Below are 25,990 nucleotides of genomic sequence, written 5' to 3'. Positions count from 1 at the left end.
GGTTGTCTGTGATATCAGATTGACTGTGTGTGTGAGGCTGAGATAAGGAAAGGTACTGAGAGCTACACACACACACACACACACACACACTCACACATACACACACACACACACACACACACACACACTCACACTCATACACACACTCACACACACACACACACACACACTCACACTCATACACGCACTCACACACACACTCACACACACACTCACACACACACACACACTCACACACTCACACACTCATACACACACACACTCACACACACACACAATCTGTACACCCTCTGTATATTATTCCCACAAACACAGACTTGCAACAGCCTAGCACATCACCACACACACACTCCCATGTACACTATTGTCCAAAATACAATTTTACAGCCTCTACTCATACCCCACACACTACCCACACACTACCCCACACTACCCATACACTATCTATACTCCACACTACCCATACACTACGCATCCAATACCCCTATACTGCCAATACACTACCCATACCCCACACACTACCCAGACACTACCCATACACTACCCATACCCCACACACTACCCATACACTACCCATCCAATACCCCTACACTACCCATATACTACCCATACCCCACATACTACCCATACACTAACCATACAATATCCCTACACTACTTATACCCCACACACTACTTATACCCCACACTACCCATACCCCATACACTACCCATATCCCACACATGGCAGCTGAAAACACAAGGTGCAATTTTTTTTTTTTCAATTCTGAACCCACACACTCTCTCTCTCTCTCTCACACACACACACACACACACACACAGTAGTAAAGAAGAAAAAACAGATTTGACTATTTAAGGTTTTAGATGATCCGATTTAGTGAGTTTGACTTTTGGATCAGGAAGTTGTGTTATCCCTCTGTGTGTGGGGGGGGCTAAAGCACATTTAACCAAGCACTATTTACTCTTCAGATCAGCTGCAGCAAGGTCCAGACTGTCAGGCCTGGAGCTGGTTTCACACACACTTGCGATTTTACATTAAGGTTTTCAGCACTGTTACCTACTTACACTGACACTAACTCATCCATAGTAATCTACTGTTATTGTGCTCCTACACTGGCTTTAGTCTTTAAAGGAAACAACCTACAGCATATGTGTAACTAAGGAGCTGTTTACAAATCCCTTCTATTTGTCAAATCTAGGACTACCCTTCAAACATTAAACAAGTTAGGTCTTTGATAAAAGATATATACAAAATGTACTTTTGCCAGCTTTTGATTAGTTGTTTAGTTGTTTAGTTTATTTGACAGTTTCTTGTCAGTATTTTAAATGAAGAATATAACATAAAACACACACACACACACACACACACACACACACACACACACACACACACACACACAGCCAATGCTTTTTTGGTCAGTGAGGAGTTTTGACTCCTGTGTGACCTCTGACCCTAGGTCATAAGTTAAGCTGTCCTTTCACTCTGGGCTGTAAGGCCACTTAGGCCCTCACAGAGGTCATCGCTATGGTCACCTAGCTCTTAGCTGACCATCACAGAGGTCAGCGCTATGGTCAGACATTTCTTAAATGACCATCACAGCCAGTAAACAAACCAGGTTTTCCACAACAAAACAGGTTTTACACACATACAGACACACACACACACACACACACACACAAACACACACAAATAAAGCTATTTTATGTTATTTCCTTTGAAGCTGGGTGTTGTCTAGCTGAGTAATGCTGTCTGCATCTAATGAGTTTACATTTAATTTCTCATGTAAAAGGCAATAAGAATTATTTGTATGATTGTAAGATATTTTAATATACTATTATTATTATTATTACTACTACTACTAATAATAATAATACTCTTACTGTGGGGTTACAGAGAACACAACACACACACACACCTGTGCACAGACATGGTAAAAATGTTAATTATTTTCACATTGCAAGCTTTTCAAATACATGAATATCAGAGCTATATATTAGATTAATTTACTAATTTATTGGAAAATCTTAAATTCTGAAATAAATATGCAGTGACTTTTTATAATGGTTTTTGTTCACATTTTAATAGCAAAAATTAATTAAATAAAAATTAAATCAATAAATACATTCCAAGTAGGCCAGAACAGATAGATACATTACAAGAGCTTAATGAACACAAATATAAATAATCTTTGGCTACATTTTGTATTCACTGAATGAGCATTAGATTAAGAGAGCATTTTTGTTTCAATAAATTAAATATTTTTGTTCAATAAATTAACATTTACACAAAAATCAGGCATCATTTACATTGTTACTATTACAACCTCAGACAACAAAGAGAAATAAATAATAATAAGTAAATAGTTTTTCAGACTAAAATGAGCAGCTGATATTGTTGTTCGGTCATTTAATTACCACAAAATACGTAGAAATTTATATGGACAGATAGGATAAGTAAGGAACAACAAATATTGAGTGTAAAATGTTTCCTGGTGCGTCCAAACAAACCATTGTGCTGTAGTGGAGTTCTTCACCATCTCCAGCTTCACCTTTGAGGATTCATCTCAGAGAGAAAACCAAATAATCATGCTTTAAGGAAACTGAGGTGTTCATGGCTGACAGGATTAAACAGCAGTGGCGTCTGTGTCTGACCTGCTTTGGACGCTACAGTCTAAGCCTGCTATAATTTCCACGTCTCTTTATCTAGGAGTCCCACATGCTTAAACAGAAGCTTCTCAGTCACATTAACTCTTCGATTAATGACTACATATTAGAAAATAACCTGGCTGTAGAACTTTAAAGTCCCAGTGAAATTCTAGAGTTCCTCTGTGAATTTACCGAAGAGGCTCTAGATTTTCCAGCAGAGGTTCTAGATTCCCCCTGTGAGATTACAGCAGAGGGTCTGGATTTCCCACGCAAGGCAGCACGCTGGCAGTTCTACCAGGCGTCCGCGCCGTCGCTACTGGAGGCAGGCGAGGGTGGCTCGGTGTCGCTGGCCCAGGCCTGGTCCGAGCGCAGGCTCTGCACGTTGCCTGTGATGAGGGTTAGCAGAGTTGCGGGCGAGGGGGCGGGGCCGGGGGCGGGACCAGGGGCGGGGCACTGCCGCTCCAGCACGCCACCCAGGAAGGCGATGTAGCGCATGGCGAGACGGAGGATCTCGTTCTTGCTCAGCTTCTTCTCAGGAGGGTGCGTGGGCAGCAGCTTCCGCAGCTCCGCAAACGCCACGTTCACGTGGTGCTGACGCCAGCGCTCACGCGTGTTGGTGAACACCTTCCGGGTCATGATGAGGATGAGGAGGGCACTGATGAAGCTGAGAAGGTCAGACAGTGGGTTCATCTCACATTTATAATATGTAAAGGCTTACATAAATACTACATATTAAAAGATGAAGAAAAAAACATTTGTACATAATACTATTATTTATCTCTTGATCTGTTAACAGTTTAAACTCTTCAAAGAAAACTCTTCAACAGAATGAGTGACGCACGGAGATATCCAGTTCAGGACATGCACCTTACCTGTGAGTGCTTTAGCTCAGAGGTGTAATTCTTACAGCATTCGTGCGGAATACAACCAGAGCCGAAACTGTAGAGCAGTCGTCAAGCCAGTGTTGGAGCGAGTGTGCCAGGACGTCCTGCCTCTCTGAGCTTCAGCCAGGCTCTGAGCTCCTTCCCCAAATCCTCTCCCAGAAAAAGGAGAATAAGAGCGAGAGACGGGGGGGGGCAGAGAGAGAGAGAGGGGGGGGCAGAGAGAGAGAGAGAGAGAGAGAGAGGAGAGAGAGAGGTAAAGAGTAAGGAGTGAGAGGGAGGGAGAAATGGGGAGAAATGGAAAGAGAAGGGAGGGCTAGACTAAGAAGGAGAGAAAGAGTGAAAGACAGAGGGAGGGAGGGAGGGGTGGAGGAGAGAGGAGAGAAAGATCCAGAGGGGTGAGGACAGCAGACACAGTTGAGGTTTATGTATTTTACTGCTGTATTGTGTGTGGTGTGACGCTACAGCATATCCCTGTGTGTGCTCCCTTACACACACACTCCCATTTACACCTGCTAATAAAACCAGTTAACTGTATCACACCCATCAACAACACCACTTAAACATATTACACCTATCAATAATACAACATACACATTTTATCTCATTGATATCATTTTACAACATACCTTTGCAAAAAGTAATCATCATCTGACATCACCTTGTAGTGCAGAGGGTAAATTAACCACAGTAGGTTAAATGCCACTAAGATATAAAAACCATTCAGCAACAACCCCATACAAAATGAAAAGAGAGTTATTAGCCTCTTACTATGAGCTTGTACAGCCACACAAATGAAACAGATCCACTAGGCTTGCAATACATGTTAAAACATCATTTTTAATGTATTTCCAGTTTTCAACGATCATAGCTTGCATCCTTTCAAACCAAACCTTGTACTCTTTGTAAGCCGTGATGAATGGCTTGGATGTTTACACCCAGTGAACGTTTCTTTCTTTTCGCGTGTGTGTGTGTGTGTGTGTGTGTGTGTGTGTGTTCACACACACACGTCGTCCACCTGCTGACAGTTTGTTGGAACATTGAGTAAGAACTGTGACATCACAATCAAAGTACAGCTGATTGGCTCAGACATGGTGAAGACGCATATTCTCACTGACACTGCTACAATCTAGGCTTTGTCGGTCCTGTGGTAATCTCGTTTAGCACGTCCAGGAGCCAAGCATAAAGCACGCTGTCGTAAAACACACACACAGACAGACGTAGGCCTGAGGGCAGACAGATTCTTTGGGTTAGGGGTCCTCCAGGGATCCCCAAGCCCTTGCTCTCCATCTCTCTTCTCCTCTCCTAACCCCCACCCCATCCCACCCCACCCCACCAGCCCTGCCCTCTCTACACAGGAGGAGTCCTGCGTCTCTGTCCTTCACTGATGCGTTCAGCCTTCTCTCTGATGGGCAGCGGCTGTCTGGCTGAAGCGCCGGGGTGTGCTCCCCTCTAAATGCTGGAGTGTTGTTTTTGAGACGCAGTGCGCTGTGCAAAAAGTCTCTTGGAGCAGTAGGGGGATTTGCATAATGGGATTATGGTGGGATTAGGAGAGAGAACGGAGGCCAGGCTAAGTCTAAGAGTAACGTCAGGCTCTGATTCTCTCTCGGTCACACACACACACACACACACACACACACACACACACACACACACACACACACAGTCGCACCTGCAGTGCTGTCATTCAAAGCTGGAAAAACTTTATCAGTCCTTACAAACACTTACCATTCACACACACTCACTCTTACCACTCACCCAATCCTACACGTCTCTTACTCCAACCCTCCCAGTTCTACCCACCAAACCATGGATCTTTGTCCTTTTAACTGTATCTGCCTTTATTGTAGGCAATATGGACCCCAAATCACAGCGTTTTCAGACCATATTTAAACAGTATGGTGTGTCATGCACTGCACTGGCCAGACACTGGCCTTAGTGGCAAAGGGTCATCTGTGATATTAATATTATCCCCAAGTAGACTACCATCCATTCCTCAGAGCCAAAACACATTATGATGTGAGGATGGTGATGGCGTGAGAATGACATGAGGATGGCATGAGGATGGCGTGAGGATGACGTGAGGATGACGATGGCATGAGGATGACGTGAGGATGACGTGAGGATGACGATGGCATGAGGATGACGATGGCGTGAGGATGACGTGAAGATAACGATGGCGTAAGGATGATGTGAGGATGGCAATGGCGTGAGGATGACATGAGAATAACGTGAGGATGACGTGAGAATGACGTGAGGATGACGTGAGAATAACGTGAGGATGACGTGAGGATGGCGTGAGGGTGGCAATGGCGTGAGGATGACGTGAGAATGACGTGAGGATGGCGATGGCGTGAGGATGACGTGAGAATGGCGTGAGGATGACGTGATGTTGACATGAGGATGGCGTGAGGTTTCGTCCCTGAAAAAGCAGCTGAACTATGAGAGGTGCTGTGTAGTGGCTACACGGCTGTTTGAACACGCCGGCTCCCAGCAGAGTGAAAGCGCTCTGGCAACCAAGCAGGAAGGCCGCGCGTAAAAGGTCAGATTTGAACAGCGTGTTTGTTTCTCACACTCTCCCTCCATCTGAGAGAGAGAGAGAGAGAGAGAGAGAGAGAGAGAGAGAGAGAGAGAGAGAGAGAGAGAGAGAGAACCCTGACCATTATTGCACCATTACGGCTGTGTTTATTTTCCAGGAAACACTTAGCGGGCAGGAACGCCCCCTCTCCCTGCCCTTTTCTGCCCTAACCCCCTCACACATCTCCAGGGGCTTTTGTTTGGAAAGTGTCGTTAGAGACAGTAAACGCACCCTCAATGGGCCAGGGGTGGGTGCCTTTTATAGAGGGAAGCTATGAGCTGAGGGACAGAGAAATATATACAACGAAAGACAGAGAAGATGAGCGAGAAAGCAGAAGGAATGACAGATTAAAAAAAAAAAGTGAGAAAGGGAGACAGATGAAGTGAGAGAGTGAGACGAAAGATGACGAAGGCCTGTGTGTGTGTGTCCCGGGCCAGCGAGGCCTGCAGCGGCACTGCTGTGTCTCCCTGATAAGCGCCATCTCCCCCTGTCCCTGTATCTGTTCGCCGCTGATAACAGAACGGCACTGTGAATGGACACCTACCTGTCCTGCAGCCGTCTCCATAAAAGACAGACAAAAGGAGGCAGGGATGGAGAGAGTGAGAGAAAGAGAGAGAGAGCGAGAGAGAGAGAGGTAACTGCTTCCAGCTTCCACACTGAGATATACATGGATCCTCCTAGCCAGTGAGTTTACATTTACATTTACATTTGCAGCATTTAGCAGAAGCCCGTGTCCAGAGTGACTTATAGACGCGCTTTGTAGTCTCTGTCAAATACACATCCTCATGTGACAAAGATAGGTCAGGATTAAGGGTAATACCACGCCAAAGCCCTGGATACAATGTGGAAAAGACAGGAAAACTATTTCAAAAGTGCATCTTTAAGTGCTTAGTGACACCTTGGTGAAAAGGTGAGTCTTCAGTCTGAAGACAGCTAGTGACACAGCTGTGCAGACAGCCGATGAAGTGAGGCCCGTCTTCCCAGTACAATGGTGCAGGACCCCGGCTAAGGTCTGAACAGTACAGGCATTGTCCTGACACTGTTTAGGTTGACACTTGATGAAAAACACGACTATCAAAAGCAACAAAATAAAAGTCCCTAGCCAAATCACTGTTTTCTGTACATATATTAAATGCCTATTTAATGATGCCTGTTTACGCCCATGTTCAGTTCTGTATTCAACACTGGAATACACAAAATACATGCACAATACGCATTTAGTACACATAATGCACACGTAATACATATGATTGATCATCTGATTATGTGGATTTAAAAGGTGAAAACTGATCCCAGATCAGTACTTAAAAATAAGATTCAATTTAGGACCAACAACCCATATTAATATGGCACATAAATACGCATGTACACACGCCAACACACAGACACACACACACACATCTGTTGGTTAACACAGCTGTTTTGACCCTGAACTGAGTGAATGTTCTGAGTGAATGACAGAATGTTGACACCTGTCTCTGTGTATACACAATACACACGACACAAACACGCAATACAGCATCACAATACACTAGACAAAACAAGCACACTTTGGGTTAAAGGTCACAGGAGGGAGGGGGCTCAGGTTTTTATGGCATGACCATAAACACAGACTATGGGCTGACTGCCTGGCTTCAGAACGGCGACCACAGAACAGAGATCGCAACACCTTTGCAACAACAAACAACACCTTCACAGCAATGAACACAACACCTTCACAACAGTGAACACAAAACCTGCACAACTGTTTTAATTAAAACAAATGGAGGTTATTATTTCTTTACCACACAAATCTATTACAAAGTATATAAACATACACTTATAAACAAAGTTTGATATTATACAATAAACAAATTCTACGGAATAATATAACTACAGCTATAGTATAACACAACATAAATGCGACTATTTGCTCATTTGTAATAATTAGGTTTAAAAATGCTAAACACACATTTTTATAGAAGGAAACATGTTAACTGTGAATGCTGTATATTTGTAATTATGAATAAATACAATACCACAATGAAATCCTGCACAACTTTACAACCACAGGGAATGGCGGCTGTGGTGTTGGAGTGTGTATGTGGGTGGTGCATTTGAGGGCGGTGTTTGAAGGTGGTGTACATGAGAGAAGTGTGTTTGAGGGTGGTGTTTGAGGGCAGTAGGGCCTGGGTCGTTGTCAGTAAACACCCAGGAATTAAAGATTAGAAGAATCTTAGTCGTGTTTGTCCATCAGTCCTTCCTGGTATTTTCTCAACAAGAAGCTTCCCTCTCTTATATTGGGCAAATACTGCCAGAAAAAGACAATGCACCCCCCCACAGACACACACACACACAAATTAATTTCATTTAACTTGCATTTTGTCAATCATTGCTATTTTTTTAAACATTACAGTAGTGGTTTGAGTCTTAATCACATAGCTTGTAAATTGTAATTATGAGTGTTGAGTGTCAGTTGTGATTAAATCATACTGCAATCTGTAAAACCCTTAATTTTGTGCAACAGTAAAAAAAAATGCAACAGCGTGTGTGTGTGTGTGTGTGTGTACCTGTTTGCATGATGTTCCCCACATACGCCCTGGCTGGTCTCTTCCTCTCTGTGCCTCTGCAGCGAGGTGAGGTGCTGTAGCTCTCTCTCTGCTGCCCTCTGCTGCCGACTCCACACACACCGCCTGTGCTCTGCTGCTGTGGAGGGGTATGGCGGCAGGGGGGCGGGGCCCAGACTGGAGCCCGCCCACCCTGGAGCAGCGTGCCTGTGCATCTGCACCCTGCACTGCGGGGGAGCTTCTTCCCTGGGACAGAGGGACCCTGCTCCAACTGTACAGGAGGCCCCAGTGGGTAGCAGCTGAGACCTGGAGATGGTACTGCTTCTCCTGCCCACTGGTCCTGTTCTCCAACAACAACGGGGCCTGTAATCAATGTAAGGTCAGAAATTACAGCCATCTTTTAGTTAATCTATATTATTACAGTAACATCAGACGTCTAATACTTCACTATGCTTAATAAGTATCAGCACCCTGGACATGTCATGTACTGGTCTATAAATAACACTTGTCATGTCATGACTTTATAAGAGCCTCACATTCTGAAACAAAGTGAGAGTTGGTCCAGTACATGTGAAAACCATCCCTGAAAGTGCTGAATGGGCCTGTACCTTTGTGAAAGGCTCAGTGGAGGGAGAGAGTGCCCCCTGCTGGTGTCATATCATACCTGTGCAGCTCTCATCCTGGACGTGGTCTCCCAGCCAGGCCTGTGAGGCTGTGGCAGACCCTGATTGACCCAGAGAGTCTCCACAGTCCAGCCCAAACCAGCTGCTGCGCCCAGCGTCCTTGGGCTGGGCAGCCCCGGGGCAGTCCCCGGGGCTGTGTGTGAGCAGCGGGGGAGGGTGTGTGTTGGGAGGAGCTGAGGCTGAACAAGGCTCATCCCCTTCCAGAGGCCAGGGAGGAAGATGGGGGTGAGGATGAGGATGATAGTCTGGAGGGTGAAACACGTCACTGGTCTGTAATGGAGCTACAGTGTCACTCTCAGACTGACAGGGGGCAGTACTGAGTCTGTGCTGAGCTGTAGTATCGCTAAAGAGCTACACACACACACACACACACACACACACACACACAACTTGGTGAACAAATCAAAATCATTTGATCTGTTTATGTTGTTTTCTACTTGTGGTAATGTTAGTCAAGTTTATAATTCATGTGGGTTAATGTTAGTAATGTGTCTTCTTGGTGCTGGAGCAGGTCAGTGTTAATGTTAGATACTGTTAGTGTTGGTTAATCTTAGTACTGGTTAATGTAAGTACTTGTTAATGTAAGTACTGGTTAGTGTTAGTGTTGGTTAATGTTAGTATCGGTTAGTGTTAAATCAGATCAGTACCAGTGCTAGTTAGTGTTAAATCAGGTCAGTACTGGTGCTGGTTGTTAAATCAGGTCAGTACTGGTGCTGGTTGTTAAATCAGGTCAGTACTGCTGCTGGTTAGTGTTAAATCAGGTCAGTACCGGTGCTGGTTAGTGTTAAATTAGGTTAGTACTGGTGCTGGTTAGCACCTTGCAGACTTTGTGTGGGATCTCAGGGAACATGGCCTCCAGTTCAGGGAGTGAAGCTGCCAGCAGCCATTGTAGAGAGGGAGCCCTGTTTAGCATGAGCTGAGCTACAGCACAGTTAACACAGGGGAAACACAGCAAACACTTCTCCTCCTGAAAAACACACACACACACACACACACACACACACACACACACACACACACACACACACACACACACACACACACACACACACACACACACACACACACACACACACACTGTAGAGAGGGAGCCCTGTTTAGCATGAGTTGAGCTACAGCACAGTTAACACAGGGGAAACACAGCAAACACTTCTCCTCCTGAAAAACACACACACACACACACACACACACACACACACACACACACACACACACTGTAGAGAGGGAGCCCTGTTTAGCATGAGCTGAGCTACAGCACAGTTAACACAGGGGAAACACAGCAAACACTTCTCCTCCTGAAACACACACACACACACACACACACACACACACACACACACACACACACACACACTGTAGAGAGGGAGCCCTGTTTAGCATGAGCTGAGCTACAGCACAGTTAACACAGGGGAAACACAGCAAACACTTCTCCTCCTGAAAAACACACACACACACACACACACACACACACACTGTAGAGAGGGAGCCCTGTTTAGCATGAGCTGAGCTACAGCACAGTTAACACAGGGGAAATACAGCAAACACTTCTCCTCCTGAAACACACACACACACACACACACCCCTACCTCAGTAGGCAGCACACTGAACCAGTCTCGGTTGAACCAACTCTGCACGTCTCTCTTTGAGTTCAGGAGAGTGTGTTGGCAGATCTGATGCACATACTGCGCTATATCCTCTATATCACACATGAGAAACACCTGAGAAAGATCATGTGCAGTTATGTGCATGCACACACATAAACACACACACACACACTCACTCACACACACACACACACACACACACACACATGCAAGGAGCAGGGAGTGGAGCAATGGAGTTTAGCCTGGGGCGGGGGGGCGTTCATGAAGTCAGAGTGTCGGTGTTTTCTCTTGCTCAAAGACAACACGGGACAATCACTCACAATGGAACTTCACTGTTCAGTTTGGAGTTCTCTAGTGATGTTCACAGAGTACCATGAACATGATCAAAAATACAAGTGTCTAATTAAAACTTGTAATGGTGAACATGAGTACAGTGTACAGTGTCTGATTAAAACTTGTAATGGTGAACATGAGTACAGTGTCTAATTAAAACACCTAATGGTGAACATGAGTACAGTGTCAATTAAAACTCCTAATGGTGAACATGTACAGTGTCTAATTAAAACTTCTAATGGTGAACATGTACAGTGTCTAATTAAAACCTCTAAAGGTGAACATGTACAGTGTCTAATTAAAACCTCTAAAGGTGAACATGAGTACAGTGTCTAATTAAAACCTCTAAAGGTGAACATGTACAGTGTCTAATTAAAACCTCTAAAGGTGAACATGAGTACAGTGTCTAATTAAAACCTCTAAAGGTGAACATGTACAGTGAGGTTATCACTACCACACAGGATTTGTTGTGGAATCTAACAAGACACATCTTTCAAAACCATGAGTTTTCCAATTACAGCGACATGTCCCTGCACAAAACACTCCAGGATTAACATTATTACTATTTTTGTTTTTTTGCATCTAATAATTGTAGATTAAAAGCCTACTGCTGTTGTTGCTTTAGTTGAATAAACATCATGACTAAAGTGTCCTACTCCTGATGAACTCACTGTAATGCTCAGCTTTTTCAAGGTTTATTGCTTACTGAAGTGACAGCATTTATTCTGTCTTAAGCAGGGAGGAGAGGGGAACAGAGTCACCACAGTGGGGCCGGACTGAAGGGAGAACAGAACGCTTTGGGCAAAGAGCAGAAGATTCTGCCACTCTACTCACATAGTTGGACTTGGAGACACACACACACACACACACACACAGCAGCAAACCACAGATAAAAATATAATTACAGACTTAGACTTATCTAAATATAGACTTTTGTTCAGTCTGAAACTACTGGAACACACATTCAGTAACGAATCAATAACCAGCATCTAACCTTTACATCCAGGTCTTCAGACTTGAGCCCAAACACCACAAAGGCAGAATAGATCAGCACCAGGTTACTGAACACCTCACCACACACACTGGAACATGAAGACCAACACCTTCAATACTACATTCTGTGTAAATACTGATGAGTGATGGGTAATCTACCACTCACAGCTACTGTGTGTGTAAATACTGATGAGTGATGGGTAATCTACCACTCACAGGGAGTCATGCTGGTCAGTGCAGTGCAGTAGAACCCAGCAGTGTGTGAACTGCAGAGAGAGAGCTGAGAGCCTCATAACCACACGCTCACATGCTCTATCCTGCTCCAACTCAGCCAGCCCCTACAAACACACACACGCACAAATTCATTCAAATTCCCACTTCCCCTCACTCTAAAACACACATGTTCGGATCTCGTACTGAGATGTAGAAATCTTACCTGTAGCAGAATGGCCGTCCCCTCATCCACGGTGATGATGTCATACAGGTGCGTCGGCCCCAGCCGCTGCAGAGACAGAGAGTGGCTCCTCTCCAGCAGAGTCATGTTGTACCTGCAACACAATTTAACACATCACCTACACAACGCCTCTTTATAGCAGAGACACATTTTCACATTACGCTATTCCCATGGCCACTTACACATGCATACGCCTCTATCTGATATCATTGGACGATGAAATTTATTTTCTAGCATTAATGAAGGCCAGTAATAAATTCAACCACAATAAATCAGTCCCTGCAGCTTTTCAGTTGGCTAAATGCAGGATAAAGTGTTAACATTAAAGGGAGTTAACATTAAAGGGTGCTTACTGTTTATATTCTATAAATTGTATATTTAGCAGATGCTACTGTATTTATCCAAGCTTAATTTTACTTAGGTCAGATAAGTGTACATTAATCCTATAGTTATTTGATAGGATGTGTTTATGCCTAACTTCTGGCAAATTAACGTGATAAAACAGTAAAGTTTTAAGAAATAGCTAACACTCTTTCACACATTTCAACTTTGTATTAAGCTGAACTGACACATTGTGAATACAGAATTGGTAAGCTTTAAAATTTCTCTCATCAGCAAACAAATGTGTATAGGGGTTTTGTGGTATTAGTGTAGTGGGTTTTGTTGTGATGTTAGTGTAGCAGGGTGTGTTAGTGCAGTGGTGTGTGTTAGTGCAGTGGGGTGTGTTAGTGTAGCGGGGTGTGTTAGTGTAGTGGGGTGTGTTAGTGCAGTGGGGTGTGTTAGTGTAGCAGGGTGTGTTAGTGCAGTGGGTGTGTTAGTGTAGTAGGGTGTGTTAGTGTAGCGGGGTGTGTTAGTGCAGTGGTGTGTGGGGGGACTGACGTAGACTCCAGCAGCTGCAGCAGGTCTGAGCGCATCAGTAACCCCTGTGTGATGAACACAAGAAAGGGAACACTGTCCAGATACGCAGGACGAGAGGACATCACCGAGGGGTCAGAACCTGAACACACACACACACATTAAACATTTATTTTTTAAACTATGATTGACAAGCATGTTTTTGATAACTACAGTGTAAATACACATAAGCTGTGTATTATTATGAAATGTGAAGTAAATCTATCTGGTGTTTGTGGTACTGTGCTGTTATTACTAGTACTGTTTTTGTGTGTGTGTGTGTGTGTGTGTGAGAGAGAGAGAGAGACCTGCAGGTGGTGCTGCAGTACTGAAACTGACGTAGTTGATGTTGTTGTCTGCACAGACACTGCTGATGGGAGAATGACCCACACAGTCAAACTCCAACACCACTCTGAACCTCTGCCAAGGGAAACCAGCATCCACCTGCTGACTGCACACTACTACACATCTACTGCAGGACAGACTGTCACACACATGCACACACACATGCACACGAGCACACACACAGACACACACACGCCCACAAATGCACAAACGCACACACACACACATACACGCGCACACACACACACACGTGCACATACACACGCACACAAACAAACACGCACACAAACACGCACACACACGCGCGCGCACACACATACACACGCACACAAACACAGACACACGCACACATACACAGACACACACACAGGCGCATGCACACACACACAGACCTGAGGTCATGCATATGTCACTTATATAGTGTATAAAAATACCTACCTAAGTTTTCTAAACCTCACACTAATTATAACTCCCATAACTGAAAAGGTATTCTCCCAGTTTCAAAAATGCAATCGTGTTCATCTAATGCCCATCTAAACCCGTAAAACATTTCACCTTGCAAGGACCATTTTGCTGGTCCTGATCATTCCTGGTTTTCCATTGCACTCAGCACATTTACATCCTAAACCTGTTCAAATACACCTGAGTCTCTCACACGTACGTACACACACACACACACACACACACCTGTCTATAACTGTTCTGCTGTCCAACTTGCTTTTACCCTCCTTTGGAAGTACCTCAGCTACACAGTTGCCTTTAGCACACACACACACACACACACACACACACACACACACACACGTCAGTCCACTCATAAGGCTCTCATAAAGCAGAAAATGTCAGAGAACACTGACTCACCTGGTACCTGGCTGAGGATTGCCACTAGCTCTGCCCTCACATTTTCCACAGCTGTTACAACCAGAATCTGCTCATGTGCACGCGTGCACACACACAGACACACACGCACACAAAACACAGACACACACGCCCTTAACCCTAATCATTCCAAGATAGCAGACTGTTAGCTGCGTGTTAGTCCTGTGCAGGTGCCGACTCTGACCGTGCTGCAGGTGGCGCTGTTGAGCCAGGTGCTGATCTGCTCCAGCAGGTGCTGGTGTCTGGGCCAAGGTTCCTTCCTCCTGCTGCTCAAGTACTGCAGCACCTGGAACCTCCTAAGCAGTTGTCCCAGATCAACCATCGTACAGGTGACCTGTGCCTTTGCCAGGTAATCTCACACACAGCACACAGCTCAGATTATCCACACAGTTCACCTAATCCACACAGCTCAACTAACTTGCACAGCTCACCTAATACACATTTAACTAACCCCCACAGATCAAAACCTAGAGTTCAGCTAATCCACACAGCTCAGCTAAAATCCACAAAGCTGAACTAACCCCCATACTTTATCTAATCCACACAGTTCAGATAACCCCCACAGCTCAATTTACCCCCACAGCTCAGCTGTGGATGCCGTGGTTTGTGGGGGGTATGGTGTTTGCAGCCACAGTTAAATTTAAAGGCAGTGTTTGGTGGAAAAGAGTGAGGTGTTGTGTTTGGTGAGTAAGTGTGTACCAGCCGCAGTGTTGAGGTCACATCTGAGCAGCAGTTCCTTTGCAGTCACCAGGATATGAAGCAAAGCAACATCATTACATACACTCTCCCTGGCTAACACACACACACACACACACACACACACACACACACACACACACAGCATTTCACAGTGTGTCAGACGTGTTGCAGTGTGAGTTATGCTGACCCTGGCCCATGCTGTGAGCTGTATTACAGTGTGAGTTATGCTGACCCTGGCCTATGCTGTGAGCTGTATTACAGTGTGAGCTGTATTACAGTGTGAATTATGCTGACCCTGGCCTATGCTGTGAGCTGTATTACAGTGTGAGCTGTATTACAGTGTGAATTATGCTGACTTTGGCCCATGCTGTGAGCTGTATTACAGTGTGAGTTATGCTGACCCTGGCCCATGCTGTGAGCTGTATTACAGTGTGAGCTGTATTACAGTGTGAGTTATGCTGACCCTGGCCTATGCTGTGAGCTGTATTACAGTGTGAATTATGCTGACCTTGGCCCATGCTGTGAGCTGTATTACAGTGTGAGTTATGCTGACCCTGGCCCATGCTGTGAGCTGTATTACAGTGTGAGCTGTATTACAGTGTGAGTTATGCTGACCCTGGCCCATGCTGAGCTGCTTCTCTTGCTGTTTCAGGGAGAATCGTGTGTCTTTGGGCATAAGGCTTCTAAAGTCTCTCCTGCTCAGAGCAGTTGAGCCCAAACCAGCCACTCTGCCAAGAGCTGGCAGAGCTAACGCATGCAGCTCCCAGTATGCACTAGTCTCACACTCTACAAGACAGAGGAGAATACAGGACATTACAGGCAGAATACAGGACACAGGACAGTCATGTTATAGGCAGAATACAGGACAGAAGACATTCAGAGCACAGACAGATTACAGACAGTATTCTGACAGATCATGACCACAGTATTCAGATTTCAAACAGAATACAGTGATAGTGGAGTTAGATTACTATCATAATGCAGGCACAACCCAACCGCTGAACACGCATGCCTGCCTGCTGTACTACTGATCATGAATGCTGCGGTGCTAAGACTCCCACCTGAGGCCTGTGTTTGAATGGCTTTGCTGATGGCCTGCTCTGTAACAGGAAGACTGGTCTCTGTGCTCTCTGCCGTATCAGAGACGTGCTTCACTGTCGCTATGTCTACACCTGTTGCAAGTTTTCCCACAAACATCTGAGGAACGTCTGCAAATAAATACATACCGAAGAGTTTAGCAACATGTTCAGTCCAAATCGTCTTATGTCAGTAACAGAGTGACCCTGAAAAAAACCCATACAGGTAAATTTTCAACATATTCTTGCATAAACAGAACTGACCACATAAGCAGCACAATCACTATTTAATACTAATAATGGAGATTTGTTTTAGAAATGACAAGCTATATAAACTGATCCATGGTCAATGAAGATCAACAGTGAGAAAGGGTGTTAACTTAGCTTTAATTTCACCTGTTGTGCACAGAGCGGTCTGTGCGTGCATTTGTACAGCTGAACGCTTCTGTAACCTCCTCAACTCCAAGAAGGATTTCAGAGGGTCCAGGCTCTGCTCCTCACAACCCGAGGAGTTCCCCTGACAGTCTGTAGTGCTGCTCCTCAACTCTGGAGGTGCAGGCCCTCCCTCCTGTCCTCCACACTCAGCGTGTCTGGGGGCTGGGGTCAGGACTTGCCTGGGGTCTGGTTTCTGCTTCGCTGGTGTAACCCAGGGCCCCTCTCGTTCTTCTAGAGGGTCTGGCCCATACAGAGTGTTTGCCAGTGCCCATCTCTGAGTGGCATCTGCATATTTTTGGGTAGATGGGGGTGGTACAGACTTCAGAATACCGTAGCTTCTTTTCTTGGGTGTGCTTTCTGAGAGATGGTTTGGATAATTTGTACTATTTGGAGAGTTTTGCTGTTTCCTTTGTTTTTGATAAGTTTCTTCCACCAAGTTGAATTTGACAGTTTTGATTATGTACACATAGTCAGGGCCACGAGCCATCTGCGTTAATCTCTGCACAGATGCCCCTTTCACACTGGGTGGGAGACCCTGTACTAATGACAAAACAGCAGAGGGTTTTGCCTGTGACTGCATCACTTTCAAAACAGCATCTGAATGAAATAAAGAGCAATGGCAGACAACATACAAACAAATTAAAAATAACTTACCAGCACTTTCAGCAGATTCTCTCAGCAATTCTAAAAAAATGGGATATATGAATAGACGAGTATACAACCAAGGTTGCTTTCCTGATTTTTTCCTGATTTCCAGAGTTAGATCAAAATTCCTAATAACGGCCAGCGTTATGGAGGCCCGGACAGCACTCACCGTCTATCTGAGCGATGGACAGCGGAGAGAACTGCTCCATTGTACCCGCTGCCATCTCATTGGCTGGGAGCACCTCCACAGTCATGGCCTCTCCAAGCAGACCCCAGGCAGGGCTGAGCTGGGTCAGCCTCTGAGGGGTCTCTGGGTCTGAGACAGGGTCACTGTCGTCCCTCTCAGCACCGAGCAATGAGATCAGCTCAGAGAGAGAGCACGCACTGACCGGGCGTACAGGCATCTGCGGCTCTACAGTGACATTGTGCATGACAATCTAAAGTATAAGGCTTGAATGATCACGTCTCTAAAATACGTCACACCTGGGACATCGTGCTGTGTGTTACCTAACAGGATTAATCCAGCTAAATAGTGAGGGTGTTTCTCGGCCAACCACACAGCTGTCTCCATAACGTCACGCCCATGGGGCGACAGCAAGCCCCTACAAATTACCAATAAAATCAAACCCGATGCCTACAGAGGGAGATCATGCATAACACCCAGACAACATAACAGTCCATCACACTCTAAGGCACAGGACCAGTGACAGCAGCTTAGCGCAGGGCTGCTTCTGGGACACACATGATCCAATATTAATCGTGGCAAGACTGTAACATTGTCCAAAAACAAAACATATTTAAATGAGATATTACATATCTCCATACATGTATTCAAAGCATCATTAAAATGTCCTTTGATGTGTTAATGGTATCACCAGTAAAGATTTAATGCCCTGCATGTGCTGACAGGTCTTAATAAGGTCCTACTAATTACTAGGACCTACTGCCTGTAGTCTGGTGACAGCTGTTCAGATGAGAGCTGATTGGTGCAGAGGAAGACCTCAAGCTGGACTGGCCTATCAGGAGGTGACAGGGTCGGGTCTATCTCCATTTCCACATAGGACTTGCAAGGAACTGACCAACAAAACAAACAGAAACTTGACATGAAATCATTATCAGCAAAATCATTACTGATGTTCATTTTTTAATCTGATATTACTGATGTTAAGTGGAGTACCTGGAGAATGTGTGCTCTTAGAGCCAGTGATGTCAGAATCAAACTTAGGCACACTGAACACCTCACACACTGATGAACTCAATACACATGGAGGAGTGGCTGGAACAGACACGCCCACTGGTTACCCAGAAATCACTGACTACCAAACACACTAGCCTCCCTCTCTTTACAGTTCCACAGCTACAAAATTGAGCTGTTCACCAGGGTTCATCAAACTAACCTTCCCTAAGAGTGTCCAACAGAGACCTCTGCTCCTGCGCTGGTTCTGGGGATATATTTAGTGATTCCTGCAGTCTGGTAATGCAGCATGTGAGACCTTGCCTCTGCACCACTTCTGTCTCAATTCCAACAGGCAACATCAAGAACTGCAAAATAAAATATGTAGGCAACTAAAATGAAACAAGTCAATGGCTTTTTCACAAAACTGTAATAGATTGTTGTTCAGATAAGTGACGTTCTCAGGTCCCACTCACGTCTGCACTCAAAATGGATTCTTTATTGAACTCTTCAACAGCTGAGTGATTCCCTGAACTGCTGTCAAGCTCAACGGGAGACACTTCATAAGAAGCACAGTGCCTGTTAAGAGTCAGAGACACAACGTACCAGAAAGTTAGAGACACAACGTGTCAGAGAAAGTCAGAGGCACAAAGTGTAGAAACATGGTCATCACCCACAGGAAGACACAGGAAACTGAGCTCATTCTGCACCAACTGAATGAAACTACAGACAATGTGCTTTGGTTACCTTATTTGGACCAGAGTCTAAAAATGACTAATCCACAAATATTAAGAACAAGATGCCTTGTTTAGTAATGGCTGAAAATATGTAACAATGGTCAGATCAGGAGTAATGGTTAAATTAAAGGTGTCTTCCAGCCACATTCTCACTGGGACACCGCCTACAAACTGCCTTGAAAATGTATGACTTAGTTACAGGATAATTAATATAGTTATATGCATGAGCAGAAGTAATAAAAGCAGCTTGCCTTTCCTGCTAACAAATCACATCCCTGTGAATAAGCTCACATCCATGTACAGCAAACTCACTGGCTCCACCCACTCACGACTGTCAACAGTGGATTTCTCACCAAAGCTGGTGCAAGGTTTCCTCACTGTCCTTGATCAGTTAGGGACTACACATATTGCACATATGTCTGTATATTAAGGGACATGTGATCTGCACAAGGGATTGGTGAGCATCAGGCCAGGTGTTTGTACCTGAATATGATGTGCTCGGAGAGATGAGCTCTAGAAGGACTCTGCAGGGGATCTGCTACTGGCAGAGTTTTTAACCTCTGCACTAAACTTGGGAATGAGGGCATCTGACTCTTAAACTGCACCAGAGGATCAATGACTATCATATCGTCAGGAAGGAGGAGATCTGAGGAAGAGACACTCTAAACGTTTAATATCTACACAATATCTGCACATCTACACAGGAAAAAATACACATTCAACAAGTACACATTCTAAAGTACAGTACAAACAACAGAGATAGGCACAACAGTTATGCACACCAGAATTGAGGAACTAGATGAGGAGTTAATGATTACCGAATTTGATTTCAAATTTCAATTTCAAGTTTACAATATATTAACATAACATACATGGCACATGACCAAGGAAAACCACAGATTCCCTGTTGTGGTCTTGTCCTGACACTAGTCATCTTGGCATTACGGCATAAAAAATATTGGTCCTGTAAATGATAACTGTCTAACTGCATCCTGACCTTGGTAACTAAAGCATGCAGGATGCCCAGCAAGCAGAGTGAAGCTTTCTCTCCATCCACCAGGTTCAGCTTCTCCATCGCCTCCACCCAGCAGCCAGAGGTCCTCCTCCACCTCTACACAGCCCTGAGACGCAGGGTTGGAGCTGGGCACCACCTCACCAAGCTCCCTGCCCAGTTCAGCCATGCACACAACAAACCTGCCAACACCAGCATACGCGCACGCACACACACACACACACACACACACACACACACACACACACACACACACACACACACACACAAATACTGATGCATTCAAGAAACTAATCTAGTGAGTTAAAGAGGTCAGAGATCCCCCAGAACTGCAGTTTAACACCAGTTCTTCAGAGACATGTTTTTGAGTAGTTGACTTTGAATGGTATGTTCCTTAGAGACTGAGGAACGCTGAATGTTTTGGTCATGTATGAGACGCTGAGTTTGAGCCATGGGTTTTGAGCTGAAACGCTGAAAATGCATGAAATACTGATGGGCACCTTTCCAAGGAATCCCGTGAACAGAGACTGGTCCTCAACTCATCTAACGCACACCCTGTCACTTCAAGACAACAGGTGGCGCTAAAATACCCTGTAGAAACAAGGAATCGGGAAGTTAAAACAGTTTTATCACTATGTAAACATGTTTACATTAAATAAAACGGCGTCGTGTAGTTTCTAAACCAGAATGCGCCAGTCAGGTACACATTTAACTAGAGTCCAACCGTGACCGCGCGTCCACGGGGCTCTGAAGGCTTTGTCCCGCAGATGACCCGAGTGCGGGTAAGCAGGGTCGCCCAGCTGGATGGGGACCGGCAGCGTCAGTAAGCTCTGCATCAACCGGTGTCTGGCAGACGCCTTTCGTACGAGAGGACAAGTAGTTAACCGTGTGGGCTAAGGTTGACATGATAGGAGTACAGCGATAACCGACTGGATTTAAACAAGCCAAATGTATCATGGGGGTAACCAAACGTCTTTAAACTGAGAAACAACGGACTTACCTCACAGACATAGTCAATAGCTCGGTATTTGACGGCTGAGAACATGGTGGCGAGCGGTCTTTTGCCAGGCTGTGTCAGGCAGTTGCCGTTTCTGCGTATTCTTGACATTATATCTCGCGTTAGCAAATTACAGAAATTCACGCCAAAGCTGAGCTGTGTGGAAGACAACAAAATCAAGGCAGAAAGCAGGGGCTTTAAAGAAACAGATAGCTAGTGATAAAGAAATATTCGGTGAAGTTTGCTAACTCTAGCTAGATAGGCAGAGTAGCTGGCAAGCTAAGCGAGTGTATGTAGCCACGTATTTAATCATTTTCTATGATCTTCGCGCTATAGGCGAAGACATCGGACCGTCACCAGCTTCGCCTGTGATTCTGTGTAGCGCATCTCGGCTAGCCAGCTAGACGACGAGCTAGGCTAACCAACGAACTTTACCGCCAAAACGGACGGCACCTCTCCGCGTAGTCTCAGATGTCGCTTCACCAAATTGAACTAAAGCGTTTATATATTGAAAAGTACAAAAAAAAATTACAAAATAAAAAAAAAAAAGCCGCAACAGCACTTCCACTCAGTGTTGTTTAGCTCATGTTCTGGTGTAGAAGACCCTTTTTATTACATAACCAATAAATATAAATGCACACCAGTCACAAATAACCAAGGAATCCATGTAAATAAGAACGATGTGGACATGTTTTATATGATTTATTGCAAATGTAATAAATAAAAGCAAACATTTTTTTTATTCATGTAAGAAATGTAAAAATAAAATAAAAATTAAAAAAAACTAAACACTTAGAATGTAACAGAATATTCTGTCAAGGGATGAGTGCCTTCCAGAACCTACAGAAAACGGAGATGGAGAAGAGTAAAACACCAGGTTTGGTTTCGAGAATAAAGGTCAGCATATTTTATACTAAAGGTCCGTCCAAAACCACATACTTCCATGCTGTACAATTTGCCAAAGCAGTACATCGAACACCTAGTATTCATCAAGGAGTACGCGAAAAGTTCCTGGCCGGCATACTACATGTGTGCGACCAGAGCACACTGTCCCATGATTCAGCTGCGGCAGCGGAGGACTTCGAAGCTAGGGAAGGAAAAGTTAGGCGGCTGTCTACAAGTATATCTACAACCCCAAATAACATTTTGTCTGATTTTATAATTGATATCAACTTAAGTTGTAAATTATTAAGTCTAGCAGTGAATGCAAGCTGTAATCGTGTTAGCTTGCTTTGTAGCCAGCCAAGCTAATCATGGTACCCATAGTCAAGAAATGTATCTCAGTTACCCGGTGATACAAAAGCAGACCAAAAAAAAAAAAAAACACACAAAAATATCGACAAAGGGAGCATTTGTGGTGGTGGTATGATGTGCATACTGCACGCTCGCATACTGAAAGAGCCTATAAGCTCTTTTTTTAAAGGTTGGTCAGAAATGTCATGTCATTCGATCTAAACACTTACCAGCTGCAGCAGTAACCCATGATGCACAACACACCCACAACCCCGATAGATCCAAAAGTCACCAGGGCAGACATCTCGCTGGCATAGGATGCTCCTAAAGCAAGAAATGTAAATGAAACATAAAAATATAAACCCCGAAAAGAATAATGCAAACATATAGAGATGTAAGTAACTTTGGCCATGGGCTAAATATTTAGTCTGCTGAATACTGAAAATGTAGCCTTAAATGTAAATACATAGAAACTCTTACATAAATACTTAAAAATACATTGGCTATTTTGCTTAAACTGTTATATTTATTATATGTTTAGGTTTTTTCCACCTTTCCACCCTTGTGAGTAAATGCACAGGTAGAATCAGTCTCACCTAAGGCTTTGGCCCAGATGACACAGGATTGCTTTCTCATCTGAAAACAACAAATTATGTTTGAGGAAAACACATGAGGAAAAAAAAATGGTGTGAATATAGCTCACATGACAACCCTGTGGCATCAACCACACACTCTGGTTTTGTGGATCTGGTTCATACCTGTTTCCAGTGGCAGACTGTGCGCAGTATGATGTAGTAATCTTTCCCCGACTCCAGTGGCGCATTGTAGAACTGTCCGTACAGCTGGCGGTTGCCCAGGGTGAAGTTCACATCCGTGCCCAGACCACGCAGCTCCAGCTGGGCTGCCACATACTCGCCCCGACACCCTCCCTGCTCAGAGGACCGGGTCAACAAGGACAGGCCGCAGTCAAACACCAGCATGCCCTCCACAGGTAACACTATCACCTGGTATGCACTGCACACACAGAAGGGGCAGAATTCACTTCAGTACTACACACACACAAAAACGGCAGAATTCACTTCATTGCTGCACACACAGAGACAGGGCAGAATTCACTTCAATACTGTGCACACAGAGACAGAGCAGAATCACCAAATCCTGTCTGTTTACACTGTCACGTTCATCAGGATGTACAACTCCAAAACTGTTCCCAGATTTATTAACTCTGAAGAATTAAATAAACACTCTGACGTAACTGGCTGAAACCCATAGCTCTATCATGGATTAATAAACCTCACACAGTCAGATAAACACCAGGATACCACAGACTACCATAACTGAACTGTTATAATCTCCTGAGTTCCTCTAGTTCTGTTTCTGTGTGATTAATTTGGTCAGCAAAGTTGGGTTCCCATTAGAGTGTGACTCCTTTCATGGGCTCTTCCTTTCTGTTGTCCTTTCTTGCTCTTTACACCCGGTTACTGTAAACATGCCTAGACACAATGTCTGTTGTTCAAACTGCTATTGAAATAAATTTGAATTAAGACCTGAAGTAAACTGAATGGCTCGGTCAGAAGCCCTGAGACTTTCCCTAAGTGCCCCACATCTGTGGCAGATACAAGCAGGATGTACCTGCGCCAGGTAAGCACTGGTGACTGGTTTCAGGTGTCCTGGCCCCACACGGGTTGCCAGTTCTCACCATATTGGGTCCAGCGTGCTGGGGGCTCTGCGTAGTCTGAGCATGGGCAGGTGAGCGTCCACCTCACTGTACCTGACCTCAGGTGTGGAAGGAACTAGAAGGCAACAGCAGAAGAGTTCATTCATGCATTACTCTCAGGTTTAACCCTGCGGGCAGTACAGTAAGGACTACAATCTTAGAACAGACACAGCGATGAGGATGTGGGTGCACAGTTGCACCAGTTGTTATGAGAATTTGTACACGAATATGTTGTATCAGCACTAGTATATAAGAGTTTTTGTTGTCACGGTGTGTATGTGTGTGTGTGTGTGTGTGTGTGTGTGTGTGTGTGTGTACCTGGTATGCTGGTGTTGGCAGTATCTGTAGCTGTGTCTCCAGTACTCTGTGCTCTAACAGTAATGGTGTAGCTTGTGGCAGATGTGTGTGTGTGTACCTGGTATGCTGGTGTTGGCAGTATCTGTAGCTGTGTCTCCAGTACTCTGTGCTCTAACAGTAATGGTGTAGCTTGTGGCAGATGTGTGTGTGTGTGTGTGTGTGTGTGTGTGTGTGTGTGTGTGTGTGTGTGTGTGTGTGTGTGTGTGTGTGTGTACCTGGTATGCTGGTGTTGGCAGTAACTGTAGCTGTGTCTCCAGTACTCTGTGCTCTAACAGTAATGGTGTAGCTTGTGGCAGATGTGTGTGTGTGTGTGTGTGTGTGTATGTGTGTGTGTGTGTGTACCTGGTATGCTGGTGTTGGCAGTAACTGTAGCTGTGTCTCCAGTACTCTGTGCTCTAACAGTAATGGTGTAGCTTGTGGCAGATGTGTGTGTGTGTGTACCTGGTATGCTGGTGTTGGCAGTAACTGTAGCTGTGTCTCCAGTACTCTGTGCTGTAACAGTAATGGTATAGTTTGTGGCAGGCTGCAGGTTTAAGCAGACAACAGGATGCAGGGCAGCAGAACTGAACAGCTTCCTCTGACTATCACTGAATGAGTGGTCAAAGAGCCTCTCTCCTATAAAAGACACCTGCAGAGAGTACACACGCGCGCGCGCACACACACACACACACACACACACACACACACACACACACACACACACACTTATACATGGTAATGTGCAGAAAGGAGGCATAATTGGCAGTGATGAGCAGTATTACGCAGTAATGAGCAGCAAAAAGAAGTACTGAGCAAGAAAGGGCAGTAATGAATACTAATAAGTAGTAATAAGCTGTAGTTTGCAGTAATGAGCAGTAGTGAAGGGTATTGAGCAGTAATGAGCAGTAATGAGCAGTATTGAGCACTAATGATCTTACTCTGTACTGCTCTCTGGCACCACTGTGCTCTGCCTCCGTGTTCCACTGCAGACATCTCTGATTAAACATGGCCAGGCCTCGCACTCCAAAACGAACCTCTGTCCCACACAAAACATCACTGCTCCATAACAGTGTAGCACCAAATAAACAATCCTG

At 44.8% G+C, this 25,990-nt stretch overlaps 4 protein-coding genes and 1 long non-coding RNA gene across 16 annotated transcripts in view; all 5 read right to left on the bottom strand.

The window, feature by feature from the left end:
* Positions 1–1,985: 1,985 nt before the first annotated feature.
* On the bottom strand, positions 1,986–3,647 carry tal2 (T-cell acute lymphocytic leukemia 2). The gene is made up of 2 exons (XM_027029756.3): positions 3,518–3,647; positions 1,986–3,309 (listed from the first exon to the last, which is right to left on the bottom strand). Exon 2 carries the CDS (start codon positions 3,279–3,281, stop codon positions 2,937–2,939), a length of 345 nt encoding a protein of 114 aa, XP_026885557.1. The 5' UTR covers positions 3,282–3,309; positions 3,518–3,647; the 3' UTR covers positions 1,986–2,936.
* Positions 3,648–7,389: 3,742 nt separating this feature from the next.
* On the bottom strand, positions 7,390–18,099 carry LOC113589882 (protein shortage in chiasmata 1 ortholog). 2 transcript variants are annotated; one of them, XM_081711083.1, is made up of 19 exons: positions 17,860–18,099; positions 17,700–17,729; positions 17,007–17,585; positions 16,596–16,742; positions 16,150–16,320; positions 15,535–15,627; positions 15,020–15,189; positions 14,818–14,884; positions 14,644–14,713; positions 13,920–14,095; positions 13,597–13,714; positions 12,700–12,811; positions 12,480–12,601; positions 12,265–12,352; positions 10,920–11,051; positions 10,151–10,300; positions 9,315–9,684; positions 8,654–9,013; positions 7,391–8,394 (listed from the first exon to the last, which is right to left on the bottom strand). In XM_081711083.1, the coding sequence occupies exons 1-19, from the start codon at positions 18,092–18,094 to the stop codon at positions 8,309–8,311; spliced, it is 3,276 nt and encodes a 1,091-aa protein (XP_081567209.1). In that variant the 5' UTR covers positions 18,095–18,099; the 3' UTR covers positions 7,391–8,308. The 2 variants fall into 2 exon arrangements, with proteins under 2 accessions (XP_081567257.1, XP_081567209.1); XM_081711131.1 differs by lacking the exon at positions 10,151–10,300 and having other exon boundaries at positions 7,390–8,394; positions 9,315–9,578.
* On the bottom strand, positions 18,099–22,199 carry LOC145657896 (uncharacterized). Of its 2 annotated transcripts, XM_081714654.1 has the most exons (8): positions 21,114–22,199; positions 20,599–20,795; positions 20,085–20,247; positions 19,341–19,443; positions 19,088–19,232; positions 18,868–18,966; positions 18,635–18,764; positions 18,099–18,292 (listed from the first exon to the last, which is right to left on the bottom strand). In XM_081714654.1, the coding sequence occupies exons 2-8, from the start codon at positions 20,780–20,782 to the stop codon at positions 18,103–18,105; spliced, it is 1,014 nt and encodes a 337-aa protein (XP_081570780.1). In that variant the 5' UTR covers positions 20,783–20,795; positions 21,114–22,199; the 3' UTR covers positions 18,099–18,102. The 2 variants fall into 2 exon arrangements, with proteins under 2 accessions (XP_081570780.1, XP_081570742.1); XM_081714616.1 differs by having other exon boundaries at positions 20,599–22,199.
* A 98-nt stretch (positions 22,200–22,297) lies between these two features.
* susd1 (sushi domain containing 1) overlaps positions 22,298–25,990 on the bottom strand; it is a 14,346-nt gene continuing 10,653 nt past the window's right edge. For 6 of the 10 annotated variants that reach the window (XM_035526181.2, XM_035526184.2, XM_081712764.1 and 3 more), the window contains 7 exons: positions 25,835–25,932; positions 25,359–25,545; positions 24,543–24,636; positions 23,602–23,857; positions 23,440–23,479; positions 23,074–23,167; positions 22,457–22,697 (listed from right to left, as the gene is read on the bottom strand). In XM_035526181.2, coding sequence (XP_035382074.1) covers positions 22,670–22,697; positions 23,074–23,167; positions 23,440–23,479; positions 23,602–23,857; positions 24,543–24,636; positions 25,359–25,545; positions 25,835–25,932 — 797 coding nt within the window. In that variant the 3' untranslated portion in view covers positions 22,457–22,669. The other 4 variants (XR_004776019.2, XM_035526182.2, XR_014123293.1 and 1 more) reach the window with 4 other exon arrangements.
* On the bottom strand, positions 24,842–25,094 carry LOC145659521 (uncharacterized). The gene is made up of 2 exons (XR_014125734.1): positions 24,976–25,094; positions 24,842–24,878 (listed from the first exon to the last, which is right to left on the bottom strand). It is a non-coding gene; the product is annotated as an uncharacterized LOC145659521 (long non-coding RNA).

The sequence above is a fragment of the Electrophorus electricus genome, chromosome 1 (assembly GCF_041902795.1).
Source record: "Electrophorus electricus isolate QZ-2024a chromosome 1, ASM4190279v1, whole genome shotgun sequence".
Taxonomy (NCBI): Eukaryota; Metazoa; Chordata; class Actinopteri; order Gymnotiformes; family Gymnotidae; genus Electrophorus; species Electrophorus electricus.
Note: the sequence above shows the minus strand (reverse complement) of the source record. Positions and strands in the feature narration are given on the sequence as shown.

Excerpts from the sequence above, each read along its gene's own strand:
- tal2 (XM_027029756.3), bottom strand. The coding sequence starts at position 3,281 with ATGACCCGGAAGGTGTTCACCAACACGCGTGAGCGCTGGCGTCAGCAC.
- LOC145657896 (XM_081714616.1), bottom strand. The coding sequence starts at position 20,782 with ATGGCTGAACTGGGCAGGGAGCTTGGTGAGGTGGTGCCCAGCTCCAAC. Across the intron at positions 20,248-20,598 it reads TGCATGCTTTAGTTACCAAG|ATCTCCTCCTTCCTGACGAT; the intron begins GTCAGGATGCAG and ends TCTCTTCCTCAG. Across the intron at positions 18,293-18,634 it reads CTGTCACCAGACTACAGGCA|GGGCTTGCTGTCGCCCCATG; the intron begins GTAGGTCCTAGT and ends GGTAATTTGTAG.
- LOC113589882 (XM_081711083.1), bottom strand. The coding sequence starts at position 18,094 with ATGCCTGTACGCCCGGTCAGTGCGTGCTCTCTCTCTGAGCTGATCTCA. Across the intron at positions 15,628-16,149 it reads GCAGCTCAGCATGGGCCAGG|CCAGGGAGAGTGTATGTAAT; the intron begins GTCAGCATAACT and ends TGTGTGTGTTAG. Across the intron at positions 12,812-13,596 it reads CTGCAGCTGCTGGAGTCTAC|GTACAACATGACTCTGCTGG; the intron begins GTCAGTCCCCCC and ends ATTGTGTTGCAG.